Below are 27,420 nucleotides of genomic sequence, written 5' to 3' on the forward strand. Positions count from 1 at the left end.
CTTGTGACCTATAAAATGTATATTGCCTTGTAGGAGAAGCTGCTGCCACCACGTGGCACAAATACTCTGGCACTTTGTGACTTTCTCCCTCAGCGGAGTGGGAGGGACCTTCTGGTCTGGTGTACAGCTCTGCACTAAGACTTGTTCCCACTATCCACCAGCTCCTAGGGTGTGCTCCTGTCTGGTAATTGAATCTGGGCCATAGTAAGCCCCTGCTTTCGCACCCAGGACAGGGGCAGAGAACAAGCTTGGGGCATGCCTTTACATGCGAACTTTACATACAGTGCACTCTTCATGGGTCCAGATTCAGGCTTGGACTCGCCATCATGGTCCTGGGAGTGCCTTGGGCTGTAAACAACGAAGCCAACTGACTCTAGTACATTTGAGAATGTACTAGAAAGGTGTGAGTAATCTCAGAACTGGACCTGAGAAACTCAGGGTGTATCTGCAAAAGGATCCCCACCACAGCGACCCATATCCTTCCCTTCCAGTCTTCTGTTTCAGGGAGGGAACATCTTTTTGACTGGCAGGATGTCTTGAATCTTGATTGACAGGACCATTATTAGCCCTATGGCTGGTGGAGAAAGGAGGTCACGCATCACTAAATGTCCCCTATAGAACTGTCTTCCTCCTCCTTCAGAGAGTGAGCTATTTCGTACAAGAAAGAATGGGGGAAATGATTGAAATCCGCCCCCCAAAGTCTTAACCCATCTGGGTGTGTTCGCGTGGCTCTGTTTGCATCGTGGGTGCCTCCGGGCTCCAGAAGACCCCGTTACCCTGCCACCGTCTCTTCTGTTTAGGACTTTGGTCCTTACAGACCTGAGACCACATAACTTGGGGTCTGGGGCCAAGCTCCTTCCTCCACAGACTCTTCCTCAGCTCTCTTTTTCCTGTCGATAAGACCATAACATTTACTTAATGAGGTTTGTATTCATTGCGCAAACATCAATATGAAGGATGCAGGGAGACTTCGGTGACTTGTTGGGAGGTGAGGGTGTGTGGGAGCCCAGCTGGTGTGCACAGGAAGGCAGCCAGAAAACAGGCCTTCATGCCTCCCTACCAGGGACACCCACCTTAGGCCACCGCGAGGGGAGTTATCAGCCCTGGGCAATGGGCAAGCCAGCTTTGCAGATCAGGTGGAGAGCCCACTTTGTTGTTTTCTGATGCTGCTGTCCTGGGTAGACCCTGAGTGCAGAGCTAAAATTGCTATGATTTTGGCTGGTCCTGAGCTCATGTGGCTCGAGCGTTGTACAGCGTACCTTCCTGAGTCCTTGAAACCACCTGCAGGATGTGTAGCACCAGAATCTGAGCCAGAGGGTGAAGGTAGAGAGGTAAGATCCCAGGAAGCAAAATAAAGAAACCTGTGTCTTGGTCCCCTTGCTGCTGTGGCAATAAAAGCACCGCTGACTGGGCAGTTTATAAGGACACGAGATTGTTTCGGCTGGTGGTGGAAAGGCTGGGCACCTGAACCTAATGAGGCCGTGGAGCTGGACCACTGCATGGTGGCACAAGTCGGCCCAGGTGTTCTATATGCTGCAATGTAGAGGACATATTTATTTATTCTATGGACAGGGTAAAAGCCCGTGAAGGAAAATGAAGTTCCCAGAAAGGCTAGGAAGTAACAGGAAGGGTGGACCTGTCTTAGAAGTTGACAAAGGAGCCACCAAGTACCATTTTGGAGCATGAAAGTGCCAGGAAGTCAGGACAGCACGTGCAAAGTTCCCAAAGTAGGACTGAGCCCAGTATCTTTGAGGTATTGAGTGGACAGGAGGATGGAGGTGGGGACATTAGGTAAAGTCCCACACCTTCCACCATGGGCATTGTGGAGCAGCTTATAGAATATGGAAGCTGCATTTGAGAGGCATATTATTTTGCTTCCTGGGATCTTACCTCTCTACCTTCACCCTCTGGCTCAGATTCTGGTGCTACACATCCTGCAGGTGGTTTCAAGGACTCAGGAAGGTACGCTGTACAACGCTCGAGCACAGGTGGCAGGATCTAACCCCATGACAGTCAGGTGTCTTTCACAGGTGGCCCAGTGCATGTGTCCTGGAGTTAAAGTGTGTCCAGTGTATCAGGAACGGTTCAAATGGTACTTCTGCTGCTTCTGAACTGTGTGACCTTGGGCATAACCTGTGTGGGCCAGGGATTCCCCCTCTGTGACATCCCTGGGGAAACTGATGGTAGTGAGGTTCTGGTTTGAACCCTGATCTGTCCTCAGTCCTCAGTGCCTGAAGCAGCAAGGGTGTTCATGGCAGGAATTATGTGAGTGCCAGCGACATGACTTTGCCTGGAAGCATCATAGAAGCTCAGCCTCTGTTCTATAGCTAATCAGAATCTGCTTGGAGCAGCCTCCAGAGAAGAGCTGTTGGCATCTTTGGTGGCCTTTAAGAAGCAGCCCTCGTGGTAACTCCTACCCTCTAGGAATGGAAAATACTTCCTGAACCCTGCCAGTCCCATGCCATTCCTAAATAGGGACATGCTCCCAAAGCCAGCAGGTCTCTAGGCCTCTACCTTTGGGGTCTGACAGTTGTCATCTTGACAGGGTCTACAGTCAAGCTTCCGGGCATGTCTGTGAGAGACTGTCTGGATTACTCTAATTGAGTTTGGAACTCTCACCTTGAATGTGAGAGATACCATTCCATGGACTGGGGTCCCAGACTACACAAAAAAAAAAAACAAAAAAACAAAAAAAACAAAAAGACACTGGGCTCCGATTCCTCTCGCTCATGTGAGCAGCCATTCCGTCTCCCTCCTGCTGCTGTGTCTTCCCACCATGATGAGCCCCAAACAAACCCTGCCTTCCTTAGGTTGCTTTGCCAGAGATTTTGTCCCAGCAACAATCAAAGCAGCTAACCTGGGAACGTGGGTGGAGGCCAGTTTCGCTCTTATTCTGGCGCTCTCCCTAGACTTACATCTGTCTTGAGAATCTGAGAAATCATAGAGGAACAGAGTGCACTTCATGTTTGCTGAGCTTTTCCAACTGATCGCCACCATGGCTGGATCCCAAGTGCACAGTAGATTCTCTGCGTGCATCTCCCTTGCTGTGCACCCACACACCTTCCATGTTACACAGTGAAGTCATGTAACAGCACCCACCCCAACTCCCATGACCAGCATTCTGTTTTCTGTCTCTAAACTCTGTGAACCTTAGATGACTGAGTTGTGTTTGTCCTTCTGTGACTGCCAGGTGTCACTGTGTGTGGTGTCAACATGATGTGCCCATGTTTGTAGCATGTGCCAGAATTTCCTTTCTTCCCAAAGTGGAGTGCTGGCCCACTGTGACTGACCTGTGTCATTTAGGGCCATTGTTACATGGCCTTCATGGCTCATAAGCCACAGGTATGTGCCCTCCCTATTCCAGAGGCCAGATGTCCCAGCCAAGATGTGCGTCTGTGAAGATCTGGCTCCTGGTTTGAATGTCACCTTGCTGTGCCGTAGGGCAGAGGAGTAGGCATGGTTTCAAAGCTTCTTTCATGGACATATAATCCTAATGCTAAAGGCTGTCTCCATGGCACCCACTTTCAAAGCCTCACCTCCAGATACTGTCGCATGGGGACTAGGTTTCAGCAAGGATTTGAGGACACAGACCTTCAGTGTGGGATGTAAGAGAAGCTGCCCCTTGCTTTTCTGTCAGTGGGCGTCTGGGATGGGTCCTTCTACTGTGAGCACCGCCAATGTGATCACGGCATACACACACATCTCTGGTCCTTCTACTTTGAGCACCGCCACTGTGATCACGGCATACACACACATCTCTGGTCCTTCCACTGTGATCACGGCTTACACACACATCTCTGGTCCTTCCACTGTGATCACGGCTTACACACACATCTCTGGTCCTTCCACTGTGATCACGGCTTACACACACATCTCTGGTCCTTCCACTGTGATCACGGCTTACACACACATCTCTGGTCCTTCTACTGTGATCACGGCACACGCACACATCTCTGGCCCTTCTACTGTGATCACGGCACACACATACATCTCTGGTCCTTCTACTGCAGTCACGGCCATCACTATCAGGGCATACACATACATCTTTGAGTGTCCACTCTCAGATCTTTGGGCACTGCTAAATTGTGTGGTTATACTGGGTCTAAATTTGTGTTTTCTTTTAGACAGTGTCTCTTGTAATTCAGACTGGTCTTCAAATTGCTGTGTAGCCAAGGATGTCCTTGAACCCCCACTCTCCCATTGTTGCATGTTTTATTTATTTATATGAGTATATGTGTATTACCACATGTATGCCTGATGTCTGTGGAGGTCAGAAAAAAGTACTGGGTTCTCTAGAATTGGAGTTATGGATGATTGTGAGCTACCATGTGGGGCGCTGGGAACTAAACCCAGGTTCTCTGCAAGTGAGCAAGGGCTCTCAATTGCTGAGTCGCCTCCAGCCCCTCTGCCTTTACCCTTTAAATGCCAGCATTATAGGTGTGCACCACTTCATCTGGCATCTTGGGTTTTGATGTTTTTAGAATGTTTTTTCTCTATGACATTTTCAAACATACATGTACATGATGCATTTTCATTATATTTACCTCCTCTGCCCTCTCCTACTCCTCCCACTAGCTAGCCCCAGCCTTGCGTGCCTGTGGAGGCCATAGGTTTACATCAAGATGGCTCCTCAGTCAGTACCGCTCACTGCATCTGGAGCTCGCTGTTCCAGCTCAGTGTTAGGCTCCCTGGCCAGCGAGCTCCCTGCAGAGTTGCAGGCACACACCACCATACCCAGATTTTTACATGGGTGCTGGGTATCCACACTCAGGACCTCACGCTTGCACAGCAAAGGTCTTGGCAACCAAGCCATCTCCCCAGCCCCTGGTTTTGGTTATAAGGATGGGGTCTCATGTAACCCAGGCTGGCTGTGGCTTTTCACCTTCTCCTACTGGAATTGCAGCTGTGAGCCACATAGCTGGCTCTGTTTCTATTTCCTTCTGAAAGGAACTGCTGTACCATCTTCTACAGCAGCTGTGCTGTTTTATTCTACCCACAGCACACAAGGACCCGGTGTCTCTTCTGTGCCTGTGAGCAGTCAGTCACCCTAGCATGGGGCGGCCTTTCCCTCATCTGTCTTCACCGTGGGCCTTTATGTGACACCTTAGCGGCATGATGACAGTGCTGGAGGTCACAATGGGGGCACAGCGAGTGTAAGCAAGGCCAGCCTGTCCCTTTCCAAGCTTTCCATTCCAGTCGTCCCCACTCCAGCACCCAGTGTGAGGTGGACCCTGGGTGCAGAGAAGGACTTGTCCTGACACGTTGCCTGAGGTGGGTAAAAGAACAAGGCAGGGTGCTCTCCTCTCTTGCTACAGGCATTGAGGCAGGATTCAGAAGAGAGAGTATGGGGCTAACCTAGGAAGGGAGCTTCGGGCAGAGGGAGCAGGTGATGGAAGCATAGACGTCTGAAAGAAGAAGACAGGTCCTGGTTGTCAGCCACGTACTGAGATGCAGGCTGGGAGTGCAGGTGGGTGAGGGGGCTTTCGTGCAGGACACAGACATGGGGAGATGAGAAGAGTGGATTCCATGTTTGCAGAGACCCTTGGCAAGGTCCTGGAAGTGAAAAGGATCACACTTTTTTAAAGGAAGGGAAGAAACCGGCTGAGGACAAGAGAAGAGTCTTGCAGCTAGTGAGGATGTGGCTGGTTGTAGCCAAGGCGAACTGGAAGCGAACTTGTAGGAAGGGCCCTGTCTGTGCAGAGTTAGCTCACCGCGCTCTACCCATGTCTATAACCAGGGTGAGAGGATGTAGCCCTGACCTGGGTGGGGGTTCACTGGACAGGAAGAAGGCAGAGCATGGGTGCAGCTGGGTGGGAGGGAGGGTGAATGTTGCTGGGGCTCTTACAAGGAGGCTTACAGAGCCTCTCCTGGGGAGTGGACTGAGCTGAGGACTCTGTTCTTGTGTTCTGGCTCATTTATAGCCATCCCAGGGACAGGTTCTGCAAGGACACATGTCATAATGCTGTCTCCATCTTGATCTGAGAGCGCTCGTTGTGCTGATGAATACCAGCCTGCTGGCTGGGTGCTTACCCAGCTACAGCTTCAGGATTTCACTGGGATGCTGTGGAATCATTGGGCTCAAAGGCCAGAGCTACACAGTTCTTACAGACGGTGTCGTTAGTGTTGCTGAGTGCGCTGAGGTGTGAGTGACTGGCTGAAGCAGGCCTCATGTCCGCTTTCAGCTTGTCTGTACTGTTCAGTGTCTCCTGACTCTGACCTCAGAGCTGGCCTTGGTCCCTCTGAGATGAGCAGTAACAGCCTGCTGCAGCTCTGGCTCTTCACAGACTCAGAAGCAGGACCAGCCTGGTCTCAAAGGAGCAGCAGGTTCAAGTTCAGCAGCACTGGGTTGAAGCTTGCTTCCAGAACTTTCCATCACTGACTTGGAACAAGCCATCTAGACCTGAGTGCACCCCCTAAGTGCCCTTGTGCATGGCGTGGGGACCTTCCCACCAGCCTGCATTGGTAATAGCCATGCACACAAGCTCAGTGCACAGCACCAGCAGTCAGAGGCCCAGGACAGACGTCCAGAATACTGATCAAATACCTCTAATGGGCCCTTGGTACTGTGAAGAGCAAAGATGGCCGCCATCCAGGAGGGTGACCTGCCAGTGTGTGGGCAGAGGTACTGGAGCAGGTGGTGTGTGGCATAGTATATGGGGGTTGTTTAGCCCAAGGAGGGCTTGGCACACAGTGGGGTGGTTTTAGAGGGGGCAGAAGGCCCCTTAAGAGGTAATAGGTGTGTGTTGCCATCCTGTGGGTAGAAGTTTCTCATGGGGTCTTTTGTAGTTAAAGAGGATGGAGGCGAAAACCATTCACCGTCTGCAGAGCCTGAAGATTGGTCTTTAAGGAGGCGCGCTCAGAGCAGCAGAGGGACCAGAAGCTGCCAGAGTGGGGGGGTCGGGTGGAGGATCTGAGAGTCCTACTTGTCACCACGGTTCTGAAGGGAGGAATGTGTTAGAGATGCTTTGGGCTGCAGATAACAGACACTCTGGGGCGCAGAATGGTGCTATTGCTCCACTGAGCATGACCAGGTAGCCAGCTAGGCAGCTTAGCCTGGAGGTGAGCATTCCCTTCCTCTTGCTGTTGGTTTTTACCTCCGGCTTGTTGCTTCATGACTGCAAACCTGTACCCATTGCTCCTACACAGCTGTGTCCTGAGAATGCTCTCTCTGTCTCTTCTTCTCTGTTTTTAGAGTGGATGATTTTTCTGAGACTCGCCATCAGATAGCCATCATCCTGCCTCTTATCTAGAACTGACTCAGGACCACCTAGGCACCCTGACAGGGGAAGCAAGAGCTTCAGAGCTGCCAGAGGGAAGGGTGCTGACTTCTGGGAACTCCCCTTGTTCTCTGATAGACTTGGGACTCAACACAGGGCGTGATGGGATGGCCTCTGGCTAGGCCGCCAGCACATGCCCCAGGCGGTTGGCATGACTCCCATTCTGCCTGCGGAGAGCAGGCAGATAGAGACGTGATAAGGCTTGCCCTAGCTGACCCCTAGCTGACCCCTAGCTGACCTGCAGTGGAGGGTGAGCCATCTGACCGAACTCAGGACTGTGTGGATCGTGGAACCCAGTGAGGACTGAGCCTCAGTTTCCCTCTGCAGAAACAGGAGTGATGCTAATGGAGGGACCTTATAGCAACCTGAGCATCACCTTCACGGTGACAAGGGCCAAGTCCCGTGACTCCGGCAATGATTTGTTCCTGTTCTAGTGAATACATCACAGCAATGGTGTTTTTCTGCTTGGCAGGAACACTATTGTTTTTACCCCATACATGAGTTCTGTTTGTGTCAAACACTGCTTGGATTTCCAGTGCATGATGGCAGATGGCCCTGGGGTTGATAAAATTTTATTTTTTTTCCATGATCAAAATTGAGTTCTATTCTGATGTAAAGGATTTGTTAGTGGTGTCAAGGGGATGCAGGTGTCCTATTTCATCTCGTGGGGGTGGGGAGCTGCCTCAGGTGTCTGTTGCTGTCCTCGTGTCTCACTGGCACTTCCGTTCCCTGCCTGTGGAATCCTCAATCCTTGTGTTTTGGAGCTGGAAGGGCTTGCGAGGTGGGACTAGGTCTGTATGCAGGTGCCCAGGGAGTACGGTAGGGCCTTTGCTGTGCCTATGCCGTGAGGGCACAGCTGGACTGGTTTTGTCCTGCCAGGCTGAAGTTACCTGCTGACCGCAGCCGGCCTTGCCCTTACCACTGACTGAAGCTCACCTCTGTATCATCCCATCTCATGGGAGTCTCCAGAAACTGACCTGGCTTTTCTCCATCCATTCTAAACAGTGGCCTGAGCCTGTCGCCTCCCCTGGTCTCTTGTTTGCCCCATGTTGTTGTCACAGGCTAACCGAGCGTTCTGCTGTCCTCACCACACTCCAGCCATGCAGAGTCCTCGTGGGACTCAATGTCTAAGCTGTGCCCTGGAATGCTCACTTTCCTCCCTGCAGTTCGCAAGGCTCTCGGGTGTGTTTCCCAGGGCTTTGCTCCTAAGTTTCCATACCAGAAAGGCCAGGGTCTGTGGAAAGAGGATTGCTGCTAAGAGGGTCCCGGGATAATAGGATACTACCTTGTGCAGCAGATGTACTTTGCAGAGTGGACTCAGTGGAGGATCTTGAAATAAGGAATTGTCCTGAGTTTTCTGGGCAGCCCAGTGTCACCAGTGTCCTCAGAGGACTAGGAGGGTGTGGGCCAGAGGAAAGGCAGTGTTGCACTGGCAGTATGGACCCCATGGGAAGGTTCTAGTCCCTGAGTGGGAGACACCACTAGGTGCTGGCACAGCCCTGGAGTCTCCTACCCAGTCCACACTACTCGCGGTCAGCACTGTTGGCTCCACAGTGGCGCGGTGCCTGGACACCAGTGCTGATGAGAGGACACAGGCCTGGCAAGGGAGGGGTGCTGCATGGCTGTCACAGCGGAGGCTTCACTAGCCCCAAAGTGAGAGCAGCTCTGAGGGGGGCTGTGGGTAGGACAGTGATGGGCACCCCAGCCCTTGTCTCAGGGAATCTCCTGTACCTTCCCAGAAGGCTCATATAACCCACACTCCCTTTTCCGTTTTCTATTACCCTGTGCAGTCAGGAGTATCTCCAGGGACAGACCCTGCCACGCCCTTCTCTGGCTATGCCTGGCTTAGACCTTGTGCAGACACGGTTCTCCCGGCTCATGTCCGGATGAAAGGGCAGCGCCCATTCCTATCCACCAGTCTGTCTAGGACTTGAGGCAGCCAACAGTCATCTCCTCCTTCTAGAAGCTTAGCCAGTGGCTTGCCTTCTGAGGCCCTGCTGCAGACAGCAGCAGCCGGTGCTGTCTGAGTGTTTTCTGTTCACGTACAGCTCTCAGTGCGGCTCTACCCATCCCCCTTCTAGGCAAAGAAACAGGCACAGGGATGATGCTCATTCAGGGCCACACACCTACTGAACGTTATCAGCTTCAATAGTCTGGCTTTGGATCCAGCACCTGTTACCTCCCACATATACGAGCTTGTGTATGACCAGGGACCAGGGTGGGCATCAGACCTAGGTTAACTTAAGTCCATACAAGCCTCAGATAGCAGAGTGCTGGGGCAGACCCTCAAGACTGGGATTCTGCAGAGCCACGGGTTCTGGAGAGGATGTCTGCTTTCCTGATCCTCCGTGACTCATGGCCTCATGCATCCCTTCCTACCTCGAGGAAGGCTATCCTGAGTGCCCACAACACTCACAGGGTCATAGCTGGGCCCTTCCCCAACCCGCTGTGCTGCTCAGGGGTAAAGGAACAGAGCAGGAGAGAGAGAGCCAAGTCGAGTGGGCAGACCTCCACCCAGCTTGGGCAGATACACTTGCCTGATGTTGGCGGGGTTTTCCTGCATGAGCCACATGTGCATGGAACCAGCCAGCAGTGGACCTATCCTGTGATACTTTCTAAAGCTTCATGTGGCACCGTGCTTGGGTCTTTGTAAAGCAGGCAGACGCCTGCTTTGTCCTCGTGTTCAGACAATGGGGCCGAGTCCCCAGGACTTCTCTGTCCCGTCTTCTTTGGCACCTCTGCCTAAGTGGGTGCTGGATTAAATGAGGCAAAGGCCTTTCCTGGTGGTTGGGGACAGAACACACTGTAACTGTTAGCCGAGTTACCTTGGAGGATAAGACAGCTCATTGTTGGGGCTGGAGAGATAGTTCAGTGGTTAAGAGCACTGGCCGCTCTTTCAGAGAACCTGGTTCAATTCCCAGGACACATATGGCTGCATTCTATGTCTGTAACTCCAGTTCCAGGGGACCTGACACCCTCACACAGATACATGTGGGCAAAATACCAATGCACAAAAAATAAAAATAAATCATTAAAAAAAGACAGCTAGTAGTGACCTCTTCCCTCATGCTGCCTGAAGGTCATGTCCTCTGCTTTCTACCGTAGGTGTTTAGTGTTGTCCTTTCTTGAATCCCTTACATTTTCAGGAGTCTTCCTTGATGGGGGCTTTTTTATCTCTCTGGGCTAGGTTTGAACTATCCTAGCCCCTCCTCTTTTCCCCATAAAGTTACAGTGTGTTCTGTCCCCAACCACCAGGAAGGGCCTTTGCCTTCACTCCAGTGCCTCATTTAATCCAGCACCCACTTAGGCAGAGGTGCCAAAGAAGACAGGACAGGGAAGTCACTTAACGTCACGGGGACTCGGTCCCATTGTCTGAACACGAGGACAAAGCATGCCTGAGGTTCTTCTATCTCCTGCCCTAAGAGTCCCTGTGGCTCAACTCCGAAGCTTGTGTTCCTACCTCTAGCACTGACAGCCCTACCCAAGTGTTCACCCTCCCAGCTCCTCAGAGACACCACTTTCTCCAAAAGGCCCCCAACTCTCTGGTTCCCAGTCTGGGCCTGTAGTCTCTGTGGCTATGCGGCTCATGACTCCCTCCTTCTGCTCTAGTCCTGCTGACCCATTCCACCTCACTGTGGTCCCCTCCTGAGCAGGGTAATGTCCAGGCATCTCCACAGCCCACATCAGTGTGGGGACGTCCTGGGTTGCTGTGCCTAGGCATCTCCACAGCCCACATTGGCGTGGGGACGTCCTGGGTTGCTGTGCCTAGGCATCTCCACAGCCCACATCGGCGTGGGGACGTCCTGGGTTGCTGTGTCTAGGCGTCTCCACAGCCCCATGTCAGCGTGGGGACGTCCTGGGTTGCTGTGTCCGAGTGTGCAGAATGGGGTGGAATGCAGCGGTGTGGCCTAGCAGAACAGTGGTGTTAGAGACCCCTGAGAGGTGGGAAGCTCCCTAGGGAGTCCCTCTGGGTCAACTGAGTTCAAATGGCAGTGGAGCCAAGCTGAATTGAAGCCCTAGTAAGTATGTGGGCTGAGCCCTGGACCAAGAAGCCCCCTTGGGTTGGAGCCCCAAGATGTGCCGATTACGTACACCAGCCTCACCTGTGAACGCACATGGGGATGCTAGTGCCAAGGGGCCTGCGGGGGTAGTGCCTTGCCTTGCACTACTTTGTTGGTTAGGAGCCTGTGTTTTTAAGGGCTTAGGAGGTTTCTGTGGTGTGCCGCCCTTCCCCATGTAGCGCTTGGCTTCCTCCAGGTTTATGTTATTATTCCTTTAAAAAACGGCGGGGTGGGTGTGTGGACAAACACAGGATAGGCGAGACACGCGCAAAAGGAAGAGACGAGACACGCGGCTCCCACGTGGGTGCACTTTAATGGGGAGAGGGAAACACGATAAGGGATGGGGTGTGCGAGACACACAAGGGGCCAGAGAGGGGTGAGAGAGCGAGACCTCGTGGAAGCTCGCCTTTTAACGGGAAGCGCAAGGTTATCTGGGAGGAATGACCTGCACCTGGGCACGCCCGCGCGCACAGGTGACGGTAATCCAGGAGGGGTCTGGGAGCTGTAGTTTCCAAGGAATAACATATGTGCCTACTCCTCTCCTTATAGGTGAACCTGGTGCTGGGGGACGGCCGGTCTCTGGGCCTCACAATCCGAGGTGGAGCTGAGTATGGCCTTGGCATTTACATCACTGGCGTGGACCCGGGCTCGGAAGCAGAAATCAGTGGACTCAAGGTGAGGGGACAATAGGCCATGGGCTGCATGTTGGGGATGTGGGTGGGAAAGGTCAAAGTAGGTGGTGGCCCAGCTGAGGAGTGGATTAGCTGGGGAGCCCCTGCTGGCTGCTGGGCCTGGAGTGTGCAGCTTTGAGTAGCACAAGGGCAGCCTCCTACACAGCCATAGGCAATCTGGCCAGTCCAGCTCTTTTGAGGCTGCTGTTTTGTAAACATTGTTGATGCCCCTGATGACCCTGACCCCAGGGCTCATTCTGACACAACAGAGAGGAAGAGGAAGAGAAGAAGCTAGCCGTGAGCTGGCCTGTGGTTGTAGGAAGCAACAGGGCTACCGTCCAATCCAGACTAGCAGTTACTGAAATTGCATAATTATCTCATGTTCTAAACAGAGCTGTGTGCCTAGCACTTGAGAGTCACGCCGCACATATCATTTCACACTACCTGGTGGAGTGAGGTGGTGTCCCCAGGTTCTCCCATATATAAAGAGTTCCCACCAACTGGTCTAAGGTGGGTCTCGAAACAAAGCTTGTGCCCAGTGAGACTTGACTAAATCCCAAAGGCCAGGGTGTAATCTTCAGAGCTGAGAACCCTACGAGGGATAACGAGCACCTCGTCAGAGAGCCAGAGACTCTGCATGCCAGGACACCGGCCCAGATCACTGAGACACATGACAGCCCATGTTTGAGCAGTCATCGGTGCTGGGCCCAGGTGTGGCATTTGAAAGAGGCAGGTGATGAGACAAGCTGGGGAGGTTTGGGACACAGTGCTGAACAGCTTCATGTCGGAGCACAGGTGACTGGATGAGTACCTAGCCCCAGCGCAAGGTTTGCCACGAAGGATCCGGCATGTGCATGTGAGTGTGTGCATGTATATGCATGCATGCATGGCTGCATCTCGGAATCCACAGGGCCCCAAACCCCAGCACGGCAGATAGACTGTCACAGGGAGGTGAGGCAAAAATCAGCTTTTGGGAAACATGGGGCATTTGGAACGTACTCTGGGCTCTACAGTGAAGGGCAGTACCATGTCCCGGCTCCACTCCAGTCCCTCAGGGCTGTGTGACCTTGGAGCCTCCTCCACCTGCCTCACCCTCCCTGTCCCTGAGAAGGAACAGAACAGACTTGTTGAAAAGATAAAAGGAAACAAACTGCATCATTAGTTATTGTAGTAAACATGGGTGTAGACTGTGTCTCTCCAAAACTCACATCTAAATCTTCACCGTTCAGTGTGGGGCCAAGCGTTAGAGCCATTGGAAAGTGACTGGGCCATGAGGGTGGAACCCTCATCTGTGGTGCCATTGACCAAGCAAGAGGGTCCTCACCAGGCACAGAATCCACTGACACTTTAGTGTTGAGCTGTCCAACTCCGGAACTGTCAGCATAACCTGTACATGAGCCGTGCTGGCTGAGGGACTTGGTTGCAGCACCTGGCAACATTATATTATAGAGAAGGAATTCCAGGGTTCCACCCTCTGCAGGGTTAATAGGCAGCTAAGGTTTGCTGCGGGAGGGAAAGAGTTTCTTCAGTGATGCAGCTGCTGTCTAAATTGCACATGCAAATAAATCCTTACTCCTGAAATGAAACTCATTGGGACACACACACACACACATACTCATGGGACGGGGGCAGCAGATAGCACTGACTCTGACCTCCAAGAGTTACGTCCTATTGGGAAGATGGGCAACAAAATACTCTGTTCCTTTGGTTAGGAAGAAGGCAAAGGAGACACCTTGTGTGAAACTTTCCTATTGCCTGAGTTTGTCAGGTGCTTGCGAACTGCCCACCTTCAGTTAAGTTCTGTGCTGTCCTCGGCAGGGAGGCGCTTGGTGAGGCTGCCACCTTCCTCTTTTCTCACAGCCCCTTGCCTGTGCTGACACCTGCCCACGCTCATTGGGCATCCAGCACTGATTAATTCTGTTTATTGCAGTGCACTTTCCATGGAATTAGGCATATTGAAATGGAATAAAGGGCCTGCTTGTGTGGGTGGTAGAGCCAGAACAGGCTTTATTTGTAAATAGCGTTCCGTGCTGCGGTGCAGCGCCGCCTTCCACGGGGCTTCCAGCTGCTCAGCCCACTTAGTTCCAGGGCCCAGTGTGAGCCCAGAGAGGGGGCAGGACGCTCAGGCCCTGAAGTGGAAAAACACTTGGTGGGCCAGTCATACCCCCCGCATTTAACCCGGGGGTGGTCTGTGCAGCTTGGAGCGCGTCTACCTTCCCAGCAGGGACAGCCCTGCCTCCTGGTCTTTTTGCACTGTGCTCCCATACCCAGCCAAGCTCCAGTCCTTCCATAGCGTCTTTTGTTCCCTTAGGGACAGCCTATATTGACTGGCATTCAGAAGCAATCGTAATAGCACTTACCATCCATTAACGGGTTATTATAAGTGAGACATGGTGCTAACATTTAGATACATCTGCTTGTATTAAATCCTTTCCATAGCCCTGTGTGGTGGGGGTGGGAGCTTTCACAGCACAATTTAACAGATGAGCAACTGAGACTCAAAGAAGTGCAGTAACTTGCCCAGAGTCACACAGGGATCCAGCACTGGCCCTTCTGGCCCTTGTAGTTACATCCTTTGTTCTACCATTGTTCTGTTGATGCTCTCCCAGGTTGACCCACCTCCATGGCCTCTGCTGAGTCTGGCCAGGCTGAGAGCCCACTGCTGTCTTAGATAGGATCCTTGGAACAGGACCTTTGCTTCTGGGAATGTCCCACTATTGGGGCAACTGCTCTGCCACCTGTGGCTTTGGAGCAAGGCCTTCCACACATCTGGAGAAGAAATGGTACCTCAGTGACAGGGGATGGTCTGCGCTTTGCAGGTCTGTTAGGGAGCCTGGGCTGTGTGCTACCTGCATGGGCTGGACTGACCCCTCTACAGACTAGCTTTTTTAGTCCTGCCTACCTGGTCTCTCTGCTTCCTAAGAGCAACCCCTTGTGCTAGGGACCTACTAGGTGGCGGGAACTCTGCTTACGTCATCCAATCAGATCTTCACACAGCTCCGCAAGGGCGGTGGAACACCGGTCCTGTGCATGTCAGGAGTGTGCAGGTTTGACGTGTCCCAGCTTTCAAAAGGTCATGTGAGGCGGAGCCTGGGGTGCACTTCTCCCTGACGCCCAGGAAATGAAGGAAGGACTGTGGCCAGGACAGGACCCGACCAAGCTCGGATCTTGAGCCCTGTCTCCCTTGTGTCGCAGCTTGAACACAGCAGTGCTGGCATGTTGAAGACGTGGTATTCGTGACTGTATTCGTTCGTTTTTCTCATTTCTATGACAAACTGCCCAAACAAAGCAATTTAGGAAAGGGCTTATTTTAGTTCACAGATTGGGGGTGAAGCCAATCAGTCATCGTGGGCAAGAGTATAAGACAGCCAGTCACATTGTATCCACAGGCAGGATGCAGACTGGGACTTTAGCCCGTGGAGTGACAGCATGCACATTTAGAGTGAACCCTCAATTAGACTTTCTGGAAACACCTTCTCAACACCCAGGGTATGTTTTCATGGAATTTAAGTCTAGTCAAGTTAACAAGATTCATCAACCATCATAGTAAACTTACTGCCTACATAGGATGCAAACTGCACAGCCTGCCCTTGCTCCTTGGTGCTGATTGCTTGTGCTAAAGCAGGCTGCCTGGCCCTGCCGCCCACAGTACGGCTGCTCAGTGCGGGTGCCCTGGGAGTGTTCCAGGGTAGAAGACAAGTGGCCGAGGCCTGGCATGCTCTCGTCTCGGCCTCCACTTCACTCATTTACACCTGAGCTGAGAGAGGCCAGAGGAGGGGGAATCCAGAGCAGATATTAAGAGAGAAGCAGCAGAGGACAGGAGGGTGCCTTAGAAACAGTCTCTAAATGATCATAATGAAAGCAATACACATACCATCTTCACGTTTATATAACTCCTAATGGCTTAAGAAGCTCAGCTCAGAAGAACATACCGTGATGGATTCCTTGGCAGTGCTGAGGAATTTATCCGATTTTATGGCAGTCATAAGTAAGATGACAGAAATAATCATCTAATGTTTATATAATTCTCGGGAGTCTAAGAGCATCTTGCAAACAGTGTTCTCTCTTTCCACAACTTAAAATGAATGAACCAATTTCTTGAATGACACAAACTATTCACACCTAGGAAAAGAAAAATACATCATCTGTGTGCCTGAGCTATGTCAGAGAAAGGGAGTTTGTAGTTATTAAGCATCCCAAAAGAAAATGCAAGCCCAGACACTTTCACAGATAAAGCTGCCAAGAGGTTCAAGAAGTACAGTGTAGTCTCCTCCTGAAAACAGACGAGGCCGTACATCCCAGCTCATTTTGTGAAACCAGCACGATATACTACTACGACCAAGCAAACTCCGTACCAGGAAAGAACATGACAGAGCATAGTCCTTCATGGATGTAGGTCCTAACACCCCCAGGAGAGCATCATCAAATCCAGCAAGAACAAAGGGACTGGAGGGATGCCTCAGACCGCGTAAGTGTGAGGACAGGAGCTGGGATACCCAGCACACACATAAATGTCAGAAATGCCACAGGTGTGGTGGCCACCTGTAATCTCAGAACTCTGGAGGCAGAGACAGAGGCTCCCAGAGCAAGCTGGCCATGCTGGACTAGGTAAATCTGTATGCTGTAGGTTCAAGTCAAAGATCCACCAGAATAGTTAAGATAGAGAGAAATCGTATGACACCTAGCGTCCTCTGCTATCCACATGCATGAGCATACATGTGCAGCCGCTTTCTCTCTCTCGCACGCACACACACACACACACACACCTGAGCAAACTAGGGATTGAAGGAAACAAATAAAGGAAGGATATATTTTTTAAAAACCATGCAGGGACTAGAGAGATGGCTCAGTGGTGAGGAACACTTACTGCATGAGACCCATGTCACAGCTCCCTGTAACTCCAGTTCCAGGGGACCTGATGCCTTCTTCTGGCCCTCACATGTCACTACACTAATGCTTACATACTCCCCCCCCACATAATGAAAAATAACATCTTAAAATAATACATACAGCAAAGATGAATCCTGAAGCTTCATTCACATGTTGGAAAACTAAATGCCTTTGCCTGAAATTAAAGAGCAACAGAAGGTGAGCAGAGGCTTCCGGGGAACCTCGTGCTGGCGCACAACCTTCCTAATGCTGCAACCCTTTGATACCATTCCTCATGTCATGGTGACCCCCAAACATGACATTATTTCGTTGCTACTTTGTAATGGTAATTTTGCTACTGTTGTGAGTCATAATGTTAATATTGGATATGGAGGTGGTCTTAGGTGACCCCCAAAGGGGTCGCACCACACACAGGTTGAACACCACCAAGCTGCAGGAATGCTCAAGGCAAAGCATGAACGACCTTAGGCAGGGAAAGTGTGGGGCTGGACAGAGACCACCAGCCAGGCCGGATCTCCTAATGTTCCCACAACCTCCCAAGCATTGCCAACAGGAGAGCAATGTGGAGCAGAGGCAGAACCTGGGAGGGGGGAGGAAGGAGGGGACAGTGGCTCATCTCAGCTTCACTCTGTAACTGCAGCTGCAAGTTCTTTCTCCTCCTCAAGAATGTGGATTGGGACTTCTGAAACCATATCATTTCCAAGAAATGTTAAGCTAGTCTGAGCTCGCAGGGGCCGGGATTACAGATTTACAGGAGGAAATGGGGGAAACCCTGTGCTGCAGGACTCGTCAGCTCACAGAGAGAGGGCGAGAGGGGCGGTTCAGAACCACACAGAGCTCACGAGGCTTGCATTATGCTCTGAACACACAGTGCCTGAGCCATGCTCAAGAGAGGCTAGAGGTGCTGCAGGCAGAGACGCCCCATACAACACACACACATTCACACGCACGCACACACACACACGCGCTCGCGTGCACAGACATACACACATGCATACACACATGCACAAACACACATGCATACATATGAGCCCACACATGCATAGACACACAAACACACATACATGCAGACACACATACATTCATGTACACATGCACAGACACACAAATACACATACATATAGACACACACAGACACACAAACACAAACATGCACACTACCCACCCATGTCTGGTTGTGAACACTGTTCTCCATGTAAAAAGAATATAAGGACCTGGGCTCTTGGTAAAAAGGACTAACGTCAGGTGGGAAGATCGCAGCCAGCATGTGACTTCTTTCTTTATGAATCTATTTCGGGAATGCTGGCCCAAGCCTGTAATCCCAACTCCTTTAGAGGTCAAATCAGGAAAAATGCTGATCTGAGGCCAGCCTTATCTTGTGTGTATGTGTGTGTGCACACATGTGGGTGTTCTCATGAAGCCCAGGTTGGACTCAGACCACTACATGTGGAGGATGACCTTGAACTTCTGGCCCTCTGGTAATCTTGGGTGTTGGGAGCACAGGCCTGTAGCCACACCCACTGGTTCTGGGGAATTCAACACAGGGGGCTGTGTATGCTACACAAGCAGCTCTACCACCTGAGCTGCATCTGAGCCCACGCTCGTAATTCAGATGCCAGAAGGCAAAGACGAGCTAACATGGAATCAAGCAGAAAGGTAAGTAGATGCAGTATATTCAGTGTGTGTGCACAGTGCTCCTGAAGGCAGGGCACACTCGCAGCCTGGCTTTGTACTGAGGTGATGACAGAAAGGACTGAGTAAACAAATCAATGCCCATTTGCGAGATGGCACAGAGAAACTGTGGAACGAGATCAGTCTATGGACAGAAAGAGAGACCCACAAGGCCATCTCTGGGGAGGAGGTGCAGAGAGAAGAGCGGAATGGTGGAAAAGCAAGCAGATTTTGTGTGACAGTCAGCAGGGTGGGTCTGACTGAAACACGCCCGGATTGCCCTTGTCAGGGGTAGCTGACCTTTGGCGAAGGTTAAGGGAGGTTCCTGGAGGAGTAAGGGCAGTCCCTAATGAAAAGGAAATGCCTTGAGAGAAACCTTTAGGCTTGCTTGCCTGGTAATGATCCTCTCTTTACCCTGCCAGAGTCACCAGCACTGCCATGGGGGGTGGGGGGAGAACCTGACACCCTATAACACAGGGACACGGGGCTGACACCCTATAACACAGGGACACGGGGCTGACACCCTATAACACAGGGACACGGGGCTGACACCCTATAACACAGGGACACGGGGCTGACACCCTATAACATAGGGACACGGGGCTGACACCCTATAACATAGGGACACGGGGCTGACACCCTATAACATAGGGACACGGGGCTGACACCCTATAACATAGGGACACGGGGCTGACACCCTATAACATAGGGACACGGGGCTGACACCCTATAACATAGGGACACGGGGCTGACACCCTATAACATAGGGACACGGGGCTGACACCCTATAACATAGGGACACGGGGCTGACACCCTATAACATAGGGACACGGGGCTGACACCCTATAACATAGGGACACGGGGCTGACACCCTATAACATAGGGACACGGGGCTGACACCCTATAACATAGGGACACGGGGCTGACACCCTATAACATAGGGACACGGGGCTGACACCCTATAACATAGGGACACGGGGCTGACACCCTATAACATAGGGACACGGGGCTGACACCCTATAACATAGGGACACGGGGCTGACACCCTATAACATAGGGACACGGGGCTGACACCCTATAACATAGGGTTATATGAAAATCGCACTAGAGTGTCATAGTTACGTCATAACTACATTGTGGAGCAGGGCTAAAAAGTGGGTAGAAGCTCAAACGCCAGACTATTTCTTCGGATCATTCCTTCTAGTGTGTTCCCAGGCCGTGAGGGGAAAATAGAGGATGGAGAAAAAGCAGTGCTAACCCTGAACACACCTCTGAGTTGGACGTTAATAGGTTTTCTGCCTCCAATAATGAGTTTCTCCTTCGATGCAGTAAGCCAGATCTAGTCAAATTGAAGAGTATAAACAGATGTGTTAAGCAAAGCAACTCCCTGACCGGTTCACCGATCTCAGAAAAGGCCAAAGAAGTCACGTGATGATTGTATCCAAGTGTGGTCTAAAGCTGAGACTTAGGTGGGAACTTAGCTCCGACTGGCAGCTTCAGGGGAGGAGGCTGCAGTAGGGGGCAAGAATGCGGAACTGGGCCCTGACTTTTTCCTCTGTTCTGAGACTCTGGGCAGACAGGGTTTGAGGACGGGGGACGGGGAGGAATGAGGCTTCCTGTACCATGGCAGGACAAGCCAGAGGCTCCAGCCAAACAGGAGTAACGCTGTTTTAGAACAGGACTATGCCTCCCAATTGCAGAAATAATCTTGCTCATTGTATAGAAGAGAAAAACATCTCCTAACCAGGTCTGCAGAGAACTGCGTCCTTTTCTACCTGCCTAAATGCCTGACCTCCCCACCAGGACAAGGCAAACCAATATAGCCCAAATCCCCCCCCTCCCGCCCCCCCAAGAGGCACCCTGCCGAGTCATGAACTGTCTCAATGGTGGATAGCCTACCAGCCTCCACTACAGACTCCTGAGCTGAGGCCAGAGAGGTCAACATTTGCCCAGAGACACACAGCAAGGAAGTGGCTCCTCTCTTGGTTTGCTTGCCCTCTCTTCTCTCTCGTTCTCCCCCTCTCCCTCCTCTTATGGCCCTGTTCAGTCTAGACTCTTCCAGGTGCCTCTGTTAACAAGAAAAATTTTTTCCTCAACCACGCCAAGGAAGTCACATGCTCGTGTTCAGTCAGATTCTTCAGGGATCACAGCATCGCACTCATGGTGACGCCTCTCTAGACACCCGGCCACTCAGTCCTCTTTCTATTCCTCATTCAGCCAGAAGCAATTTCCAAGTAGAACCTGCATGTCTGCAGAGTGTCCCCTCCAAGCACTGAGCTGTCGCTGTCACGGGATTGGGTGGATGGGCCCTGTGGCTGGGGATATAGCTCAGTTGACAGGGCACTTCACAAGCCCTCATGCATTGCGAGCACAACATAAACTGGGCGCTGGAGTGCGGGTACGCCATCCCAGTATGGTGGAGCGAGGAACGCCAGAGGTTCAAAGTCATCACAGCTGCATGGTGAGCCAGATACAGGCCTGCCTGGTCAGCACAATCCAAGAGCAGGGGAGATCCGTCCATTTTCTGGTATCCTCTTCTATTTCTTTCTTCAAAGACTTAAAGTTCTTGTCAAATAGATCTTTAACTTCCTTGGTCAGGGTTACCCCAAGATATTTTATGCTATTTGTGGCTATCGTGAAAGGTGATGCTTCTCTGATTTCCCTCTCTGTTTCCTTATCCTTAGTGTATAGGAAGGCAACTGATTTTTTGGAGTTGATCTTGTATCCTGCCACATTACTAAAGGTGTTTATCAGCTGTAGGAGTTCTTTGGTAGAGTTTTTGGGGTCGCTTATGTATACTATCATATCATCTGCAAATAACGAAAGCTTAACTTCTTCCTTTCCAATACGAATCCCCTTGATCCCCTTATGTTGTCTTATTGCTATTGCTAGAACTTCAAGCACTATATTGAAGAGGTATGGAGAGAGTGGACATCCTTGTCTTGTTCCTGATTTTAGTGGGATGGCTTTGAGTTTTTCTCCATTTAATTTAATGTTAGCTGTCGGTTTGCTGTAGATAGCTTTTATTATATTTAGGTATGACCCTTGTATCCCTATTCTCTCCAAGACCTTTATCATAAAGGGGTGTTGAATTTTGTCGAATGCTTTTTCCGCATCTAATGAAATGATCATATGGTTTTTTTCTTTCAGTCTATTTATATGGTGGATTACATTGATAGATTTGCGTATGTTGAACCAGCCCTGCATCTCTGGGATGAAGCCTACTTGATCATAATGGATAATTTTTCTGATGTGTTCTTGAATTCGGTTTGCCAGTATTTTATTGAGAATTTTTGCGTCGATATTCATGAGTGAGATAGGCCTGTAATTCTCTTTCTTGGTTGGGTCTTTGTGTGGTTTTGGTATCAGGGTAACTGTAGCTTCATAAAAGGAATTTGGCAATGACTTTTCTGTTTCTATATTGTGAAATACGTTAAGGAGTATAGGTATTAGCTCTTCTTGGAAGTTCTGGTAGAATTCTGCGTTGAACCCATCTGGTCCTGGGCTTTTTTTGGAAGGGAGATTTTTGATAACAGTTTCTAGTTCTTCGCGACTAACAGGTCTATTTAGATCATTCACCTGGTCTTGGTTTAGCTTTGGTATATGGTACTTATCTAAAAAAATGTCCATTTCTTTTGCATTTTCCAGTTTTGTGGCATACAGGCTTTTATAGTAAGATCTAATGATTCTCTGGATTTCCTCTGTGTCTGTGGTTATGTCCCCCCTTTCATTTCTGATTTTATTTATTTGCGTGTTCTCTCTCTGTTGTTTAGTTAGTTTGGATAGGGGTTTGTCGATCTTGTTGATTTTCTCCAAGAACCAACTTTTTGTTTCATTGATTCTTTGGACTGTTTTCTGTGTTTCTATTTTGTTGATTTCTGCCCTCAGTTTGATTATTTCCAGTCTTCTACTCCTTCTGGGCACCTCTGCTTCTTTTTTTTCTAAAGCTTTCAGGTGTGCCATTAAGTCCCCAATGTATGCTTTCTCTGTTTTCTTTAAGTGGGCACTTAGTGCTATGAACTTTCCTCTTAGCACTGCTTTCATCGTGTCCCATAGGTTTGAGTATGTTGTCTCTTTATTTTCATTAAATTCAAGGAAGACTTTAATTTCTTTCTTAATTTCTTCCTTGACCCAGGTGTGGTTCAGTAGTTGACTGTTCAGTTTCCATGAGTTTGTCGGCTTTCTGGGGGTAGCATAGTTGTTGCCATCTAACTTTAATCCGTGGTGATCTGATAAGACACAGGTGGACACTGATATTCTTTTGTATCTGTGGAGGTTTCCTTTGTTTCCGAGTATATGGTCAATTTTTGAGAAGGTTCCATGAGCTGCAGAGAAGAAGGTATATTCTTTCCTATTTGGGTGGAGTGTTCTGTAGATGTCTGTTAAGTCCATTTGCTTCATTACCTCCAATAATTCTCTTAATTCTCTATTAGGTTTCTGTCTGATTGACCTGTCCATTGGAGAGAGAGGTGTGTTGAAGTCTCCTACTATTAGTGTGTGTGGTTTTATGTCTGCCTTGAGTTTTAGAAATATTTCTTTTACATAAGTGGGTGCTTTTATATTAGGGGCATAGATATTCAGGATTGAGATGTCATCCTGATGAATTGTTCCTGTTATGAGTATAAAGTGTCCATCTCGATCTCTTCTGATTGATTTTAGTTTGAAGTCAGTTTTGTTGGAAATTAGTATGGCCACACCTGCTTTTTTGTTAGGACCATTTGCTTGAAAGACCTTTTCCCAACCTTTTACTCTGAGTAGATGCCTGTCTTTGTGGTTGAGATGTGTTTCTTGCAAACAGCAGAATGTTGGATCCTGTTTTCGTATCCAATCCCTTAGCCTGTGCCTTTTTATAGGTGAATTGAGACCATTAATATTAAGTGATATTAGTGACCAGTGGTTGTTTACTCCGGTTATTCTTACTGTTTTCGGTAGTAGAGTTTGTGTGTGTCCCTTCTTTGAGTTGTACTGGTGAAGGTTCGCTAGATTCCTGAGTTATTGTAGTCAGTGTTGGCAATGTTGGATTCCTTGGGTTGCGATTTTCCTTCTATTACTTTCTGTAGCGCTGGATTTGTGGCTACGTATTGTTTAAATTTGTTCTTATCCTGGAATGTCTTGTTTTCTCCATTGATAGTGAATACTAGCTTGGCTGGGTATAGAAGTTTGGGTTTGCATCCATGGTCTCTTAGTTTTTGAAGAACCTCTATCCAGGACCTTCTGGCTTTCATGGTTTCCATAGAGAAGTCAGGTGTAAGTCTGATCGGTTTACCTTTATAAGTTACTTGTCCTTTTTCCTTTGCAGCTCTTAATATTCTTTCTTTAATCTGTATATTTTGTGTTTTGATTATTATATGGCGGGAAATGTTTTTGAAAGATGAGAAAATGGCAGCTGGTTAAGCCATATACCCCAGACCTTATGCTTTTTTTCTGGAATCTTTTTACTTCTTTTCATCTGTCCTAGTCAGAGTTCTACTGCTGTGAAGAGACTTCATGACCATGGCAGCTCTTTAAAAAAAAAAAAAAGCATTTAATTGGGGCTTGCTTACAGTTTCAGAGGCTTAGTCCATTGTCAACATTGTGGGGAGCATGGCGTCATGCAGGCAGACATGATGAAGAAGTAGCTATGTCCAGATTCACAGGCAACAAAGAGAGAGAAACTCGGGTCTTGGTATGTGCTTTTGAGACATCAGAGCCCATCCTCCAGTCATGTACTTCCTCAACAGGCCACACCTCCTAATCCTTTTAAATTGTGCTACTCTCTCGTGACCAAGATTTCAAATATACCAGCCTGTGGGTGCCAGTCATATTCAAACCCCGTATCATCCCTGGTCACGGGATCTTTGTATGCAGCACAAACTGACAACATGGCCACTTCCAAAGTATGGTTAAGTTGAAATGTTTTATTGTAAATGTGAGGGAGAGCACAGCCAGGAGCATCTGGAAGAGTCCAGAGCAGGGGGAGGAAGAAGCAGACTGGACTTGGCCAGGAGAAGAGTGGGGATGAAGACAGAGAGGGCCAAGGGCAAGGACAGAGACAGGGCACAGAGAGCAGCCTAAGAGAGGATAGCAGGGCTCTAAGGAGAAAAGGGTTGCCTGGGGAGGGTGGGCCGAATGCCAGCATCCCCTCTGCTGTGCCATTTGTTCCTTCTGCCACTGGCAAAGGAAATAACTCCTTTGGTAGAGGAGACCTGGCTTCACAATTTCCTGAGGAGAGCTGGCGAGCTGGGTTTTTCTTTTGACCTGACATACACAATTTGGAGATGATAGAAAATGAACTTGAAAGTTCCAAAATTTGCAACTCAGGACTCACACTGGAGAGTAGGTAGGCCTGTTTCTTCCCAGTTCTCGTAATGTAATTCAGGATCACACTGAGATGAGCAGTGTTAGCAGCAATAAAAGCCCGAGTTCAGAAGTAATGTGTCCACTGTCCGCCGTGGACAGTTGTACCCAGTCTTGGGGAAACTCCTTCCAGGTGTTTATGACTGCACAGAATATAATAAAAACACTAAGACTTTAGCAACACTGGACTAAAGTGCTGTGCCCTTCTTCCCAAAAATCTAGCACCGAGATCCTCCTCTGTTGGGAAAACTGTCACAAAATGATAGCAAAACAGAAAGGTGCAGGTATAATCCTGAGGTGTGTGTGTGTGTGTGTGTGTGTGTGTGTGTGTGTCTGTGTGTGTCTGTGTGTGTTTTCAGGTGCATGTACATGTGTGCTGTGTAAGTGAAGGCCAGAGGTCTCCATTGATCACTCCCTCTCCACCTTTAAGAAACTATTTTTCTTAGAATTTTATATATGAGTGCTGTATTTACATCATCTCCCCACCTCTCCTCTCCTCTAAGTCCTCCCTTGTTTCCACACTCCTCAAATTCATGGCTATATATATATGTTGAGTTCATTTAATGGTGTGTGTGTGTATTTAGTCCTGAATGGGATTAACTAACCCACCAGGGGGCTCATCCCTGGAGAAGTCGGATCTTCCCTCTCTCAGAAGCCATTAATTGCCTCTAGCTCTTTGTTTGAGGTGAGATTTTCCCCCATTCATGCTGGTATACCAGCTAGTGTCATTGGGCTGGTCTTGTTTAGGCAACCAAACTCTGACTGGCTCACAACCACACCTGTGACTCCATTCCCAGGGAACATGACACCCTCTTATGGACCCCTTGGGCACCCACAGTCCATACACTTACCCACACATAGACATATAATAAAAAAATAAAAATAATAATATATCTTTAAAAGATAGTTTTGTTGCTTGAGGCAGGAATTAGGTTTCAGTTTTACAGTGGTAAAAATACTAGAATATTAATAATTTTGATACCAGTGAATCTTATTTTACCAGTTCTGAAACCAAAACAAATCATAGACAACAACAGTGAACCCTGAAAGCATCTACACCCTAGTGCCCTGAACCCATGAATGTTCAAGTGTATGTTGCCAGGGGAATTCAGGTCCCGGTGGAATTCAGCTGCCACCCGTCCACCCTACTGGGCACCGTCCAGTGTGGGCCTCAGTGGTGACAAGGGCAGGGACACACTCTTTCTAATACTTAGCACAGAAGTAGTCTGAGCCAGACATCGTGATGCGGGAAACACTGACTTGGAAGGCTTTTTCTTCCCCAAGTGTTTTCCTTGAAATAGTGTGGGGTGGAGAAGACGGCTCAGCAAGCAAAGTGTTTCTGCACAAGCATGGGGACACAGGTTATAGCCACAGAAAACCTGAATGTCGCCAGCGATGCTGCAACCCCAGCCCTGGGGGACACAGAGCAGGGAATCCCAGGACTCACTGTCTAGCCATCTACAGAATAGCATGCTGCATGCTCAGTGAGACTCCGTCTCAAAGAGTAAGGTGAGCATTTGCAGAAGACACCGACATTGACCTCTGGTGTCCATGTGCACGTGTGTGCAGACACACACAGCCCTTAAAGAACTCTCTAGGATCGTACAGTTCACACTGCTGCATTTCCAAATGTTCCTAACAGTGTGGACGCTCACTTACTACAGTATCAGGACAGAGCACTAAAACAGAAGTCTAGCCATGGGCCCTTCTTTCTTTATTACCCTCTAATTGTGTGTGTGTGTGTGTGTGTGTGTGTGTGTGTTATATGTAGGCTTCGCCTGCGGCACCTTCTTGCAAACCACTTTTGTTATTTCTTATGTAAAAGGTAGTGAGCCTTAGGTACCCTTAGCACTTGGCCTGTTAATGTGCTACTCAGGAATCATGTGTCTGTGCACAGTGACCTTTGTTGGTTTGTTTTATAGCTATAGTTCTGCACCATGATTTATTTGGCCATTCTTCTCTGTATGAATATTTAGTTTTCTTTATTTTTGCAAGTCCAAATGCTGCTACAATGAGTGGCCACGTGTTGATGTGTTTTCTTTTGGAAGTATTTTTTATGAGAAATTTCTGAAAAGGAGCTTCTAAGATAGTCCATCCTGAATTCCCAGCAGGACATGTGAGAGTCTGCTTGTTTCTCCAGTCTGGCAAGTGCCTGTTCAGTGTCTCTCCAGTGGGATGGGCTATAAATTATACCTTGGTATAGTTTTACTGTTCAGTTTTCTTTATCATCAGTGAAGCTGATGTGTTTTTATTGCTTAAGGGCCATTTTGTCATTTTTGTGATTTATTTAAATCTTGCTGTTAGAGTTTTGGATCCCCCACCACCACACACAGACACCTACACACACACAATTTAAACATTCTTTAGCCTTACCTGTGATATATATATTACACACATTTCTGCCTTGTGGCTGATTGACACACTGTAGACAGAGTAGCCTAAGCAATGGGCATTAATTTCCCCAGTTTTCGAGGTTGATGAGTGCCAGGTTAGTGTGGTTGGCTGATTTGGTTC

General features: G+C 49.4%; 1 protein-coding gene across 7 annotated transcripts in view; it reads left to right on the forward strand.

Moving 5' to 3' along the window:
• The window catches only part of Whrn (whirlin), an 83,558-nt gene that overhangs the window by 26,736 nt on the left and 29,402 nt on the right, over positions 1–27,420 (forward strand). For all 7 annotated transcript variants that reach the window (XM_050121812.1, XM_050121813.1, XM_050121806.1 and 4 more), the window contains exon 3: positions 11,888–12,013. In XM_050121812.1, the coding sequence (XP_049977769.1) occupies positions 11,888–12,013 (126 nt within the window). The remainder of the gene's footprint in view (positions 1–11,887; positions 12,014–27,420) is intronic.

The sequence above is a fragment of the Alexandromys fortis genome, unplaced genomic scaffold, assembly GCF_014885135.2.
Source record: "Alexandromys fortis isolate MF-2015 unplaced genomic scaffold, M_Fortis_MF-2015_v1.1 scaffold_183, whole genome shotgun sequence".
Classification (NCBI taxonomy): domain Eukaryota; kingdom Metazoa; phylum Chordata; class Mammalia; order Rodentia; family Cricetidae; genus Alexandromys; species Alexandromys fortis.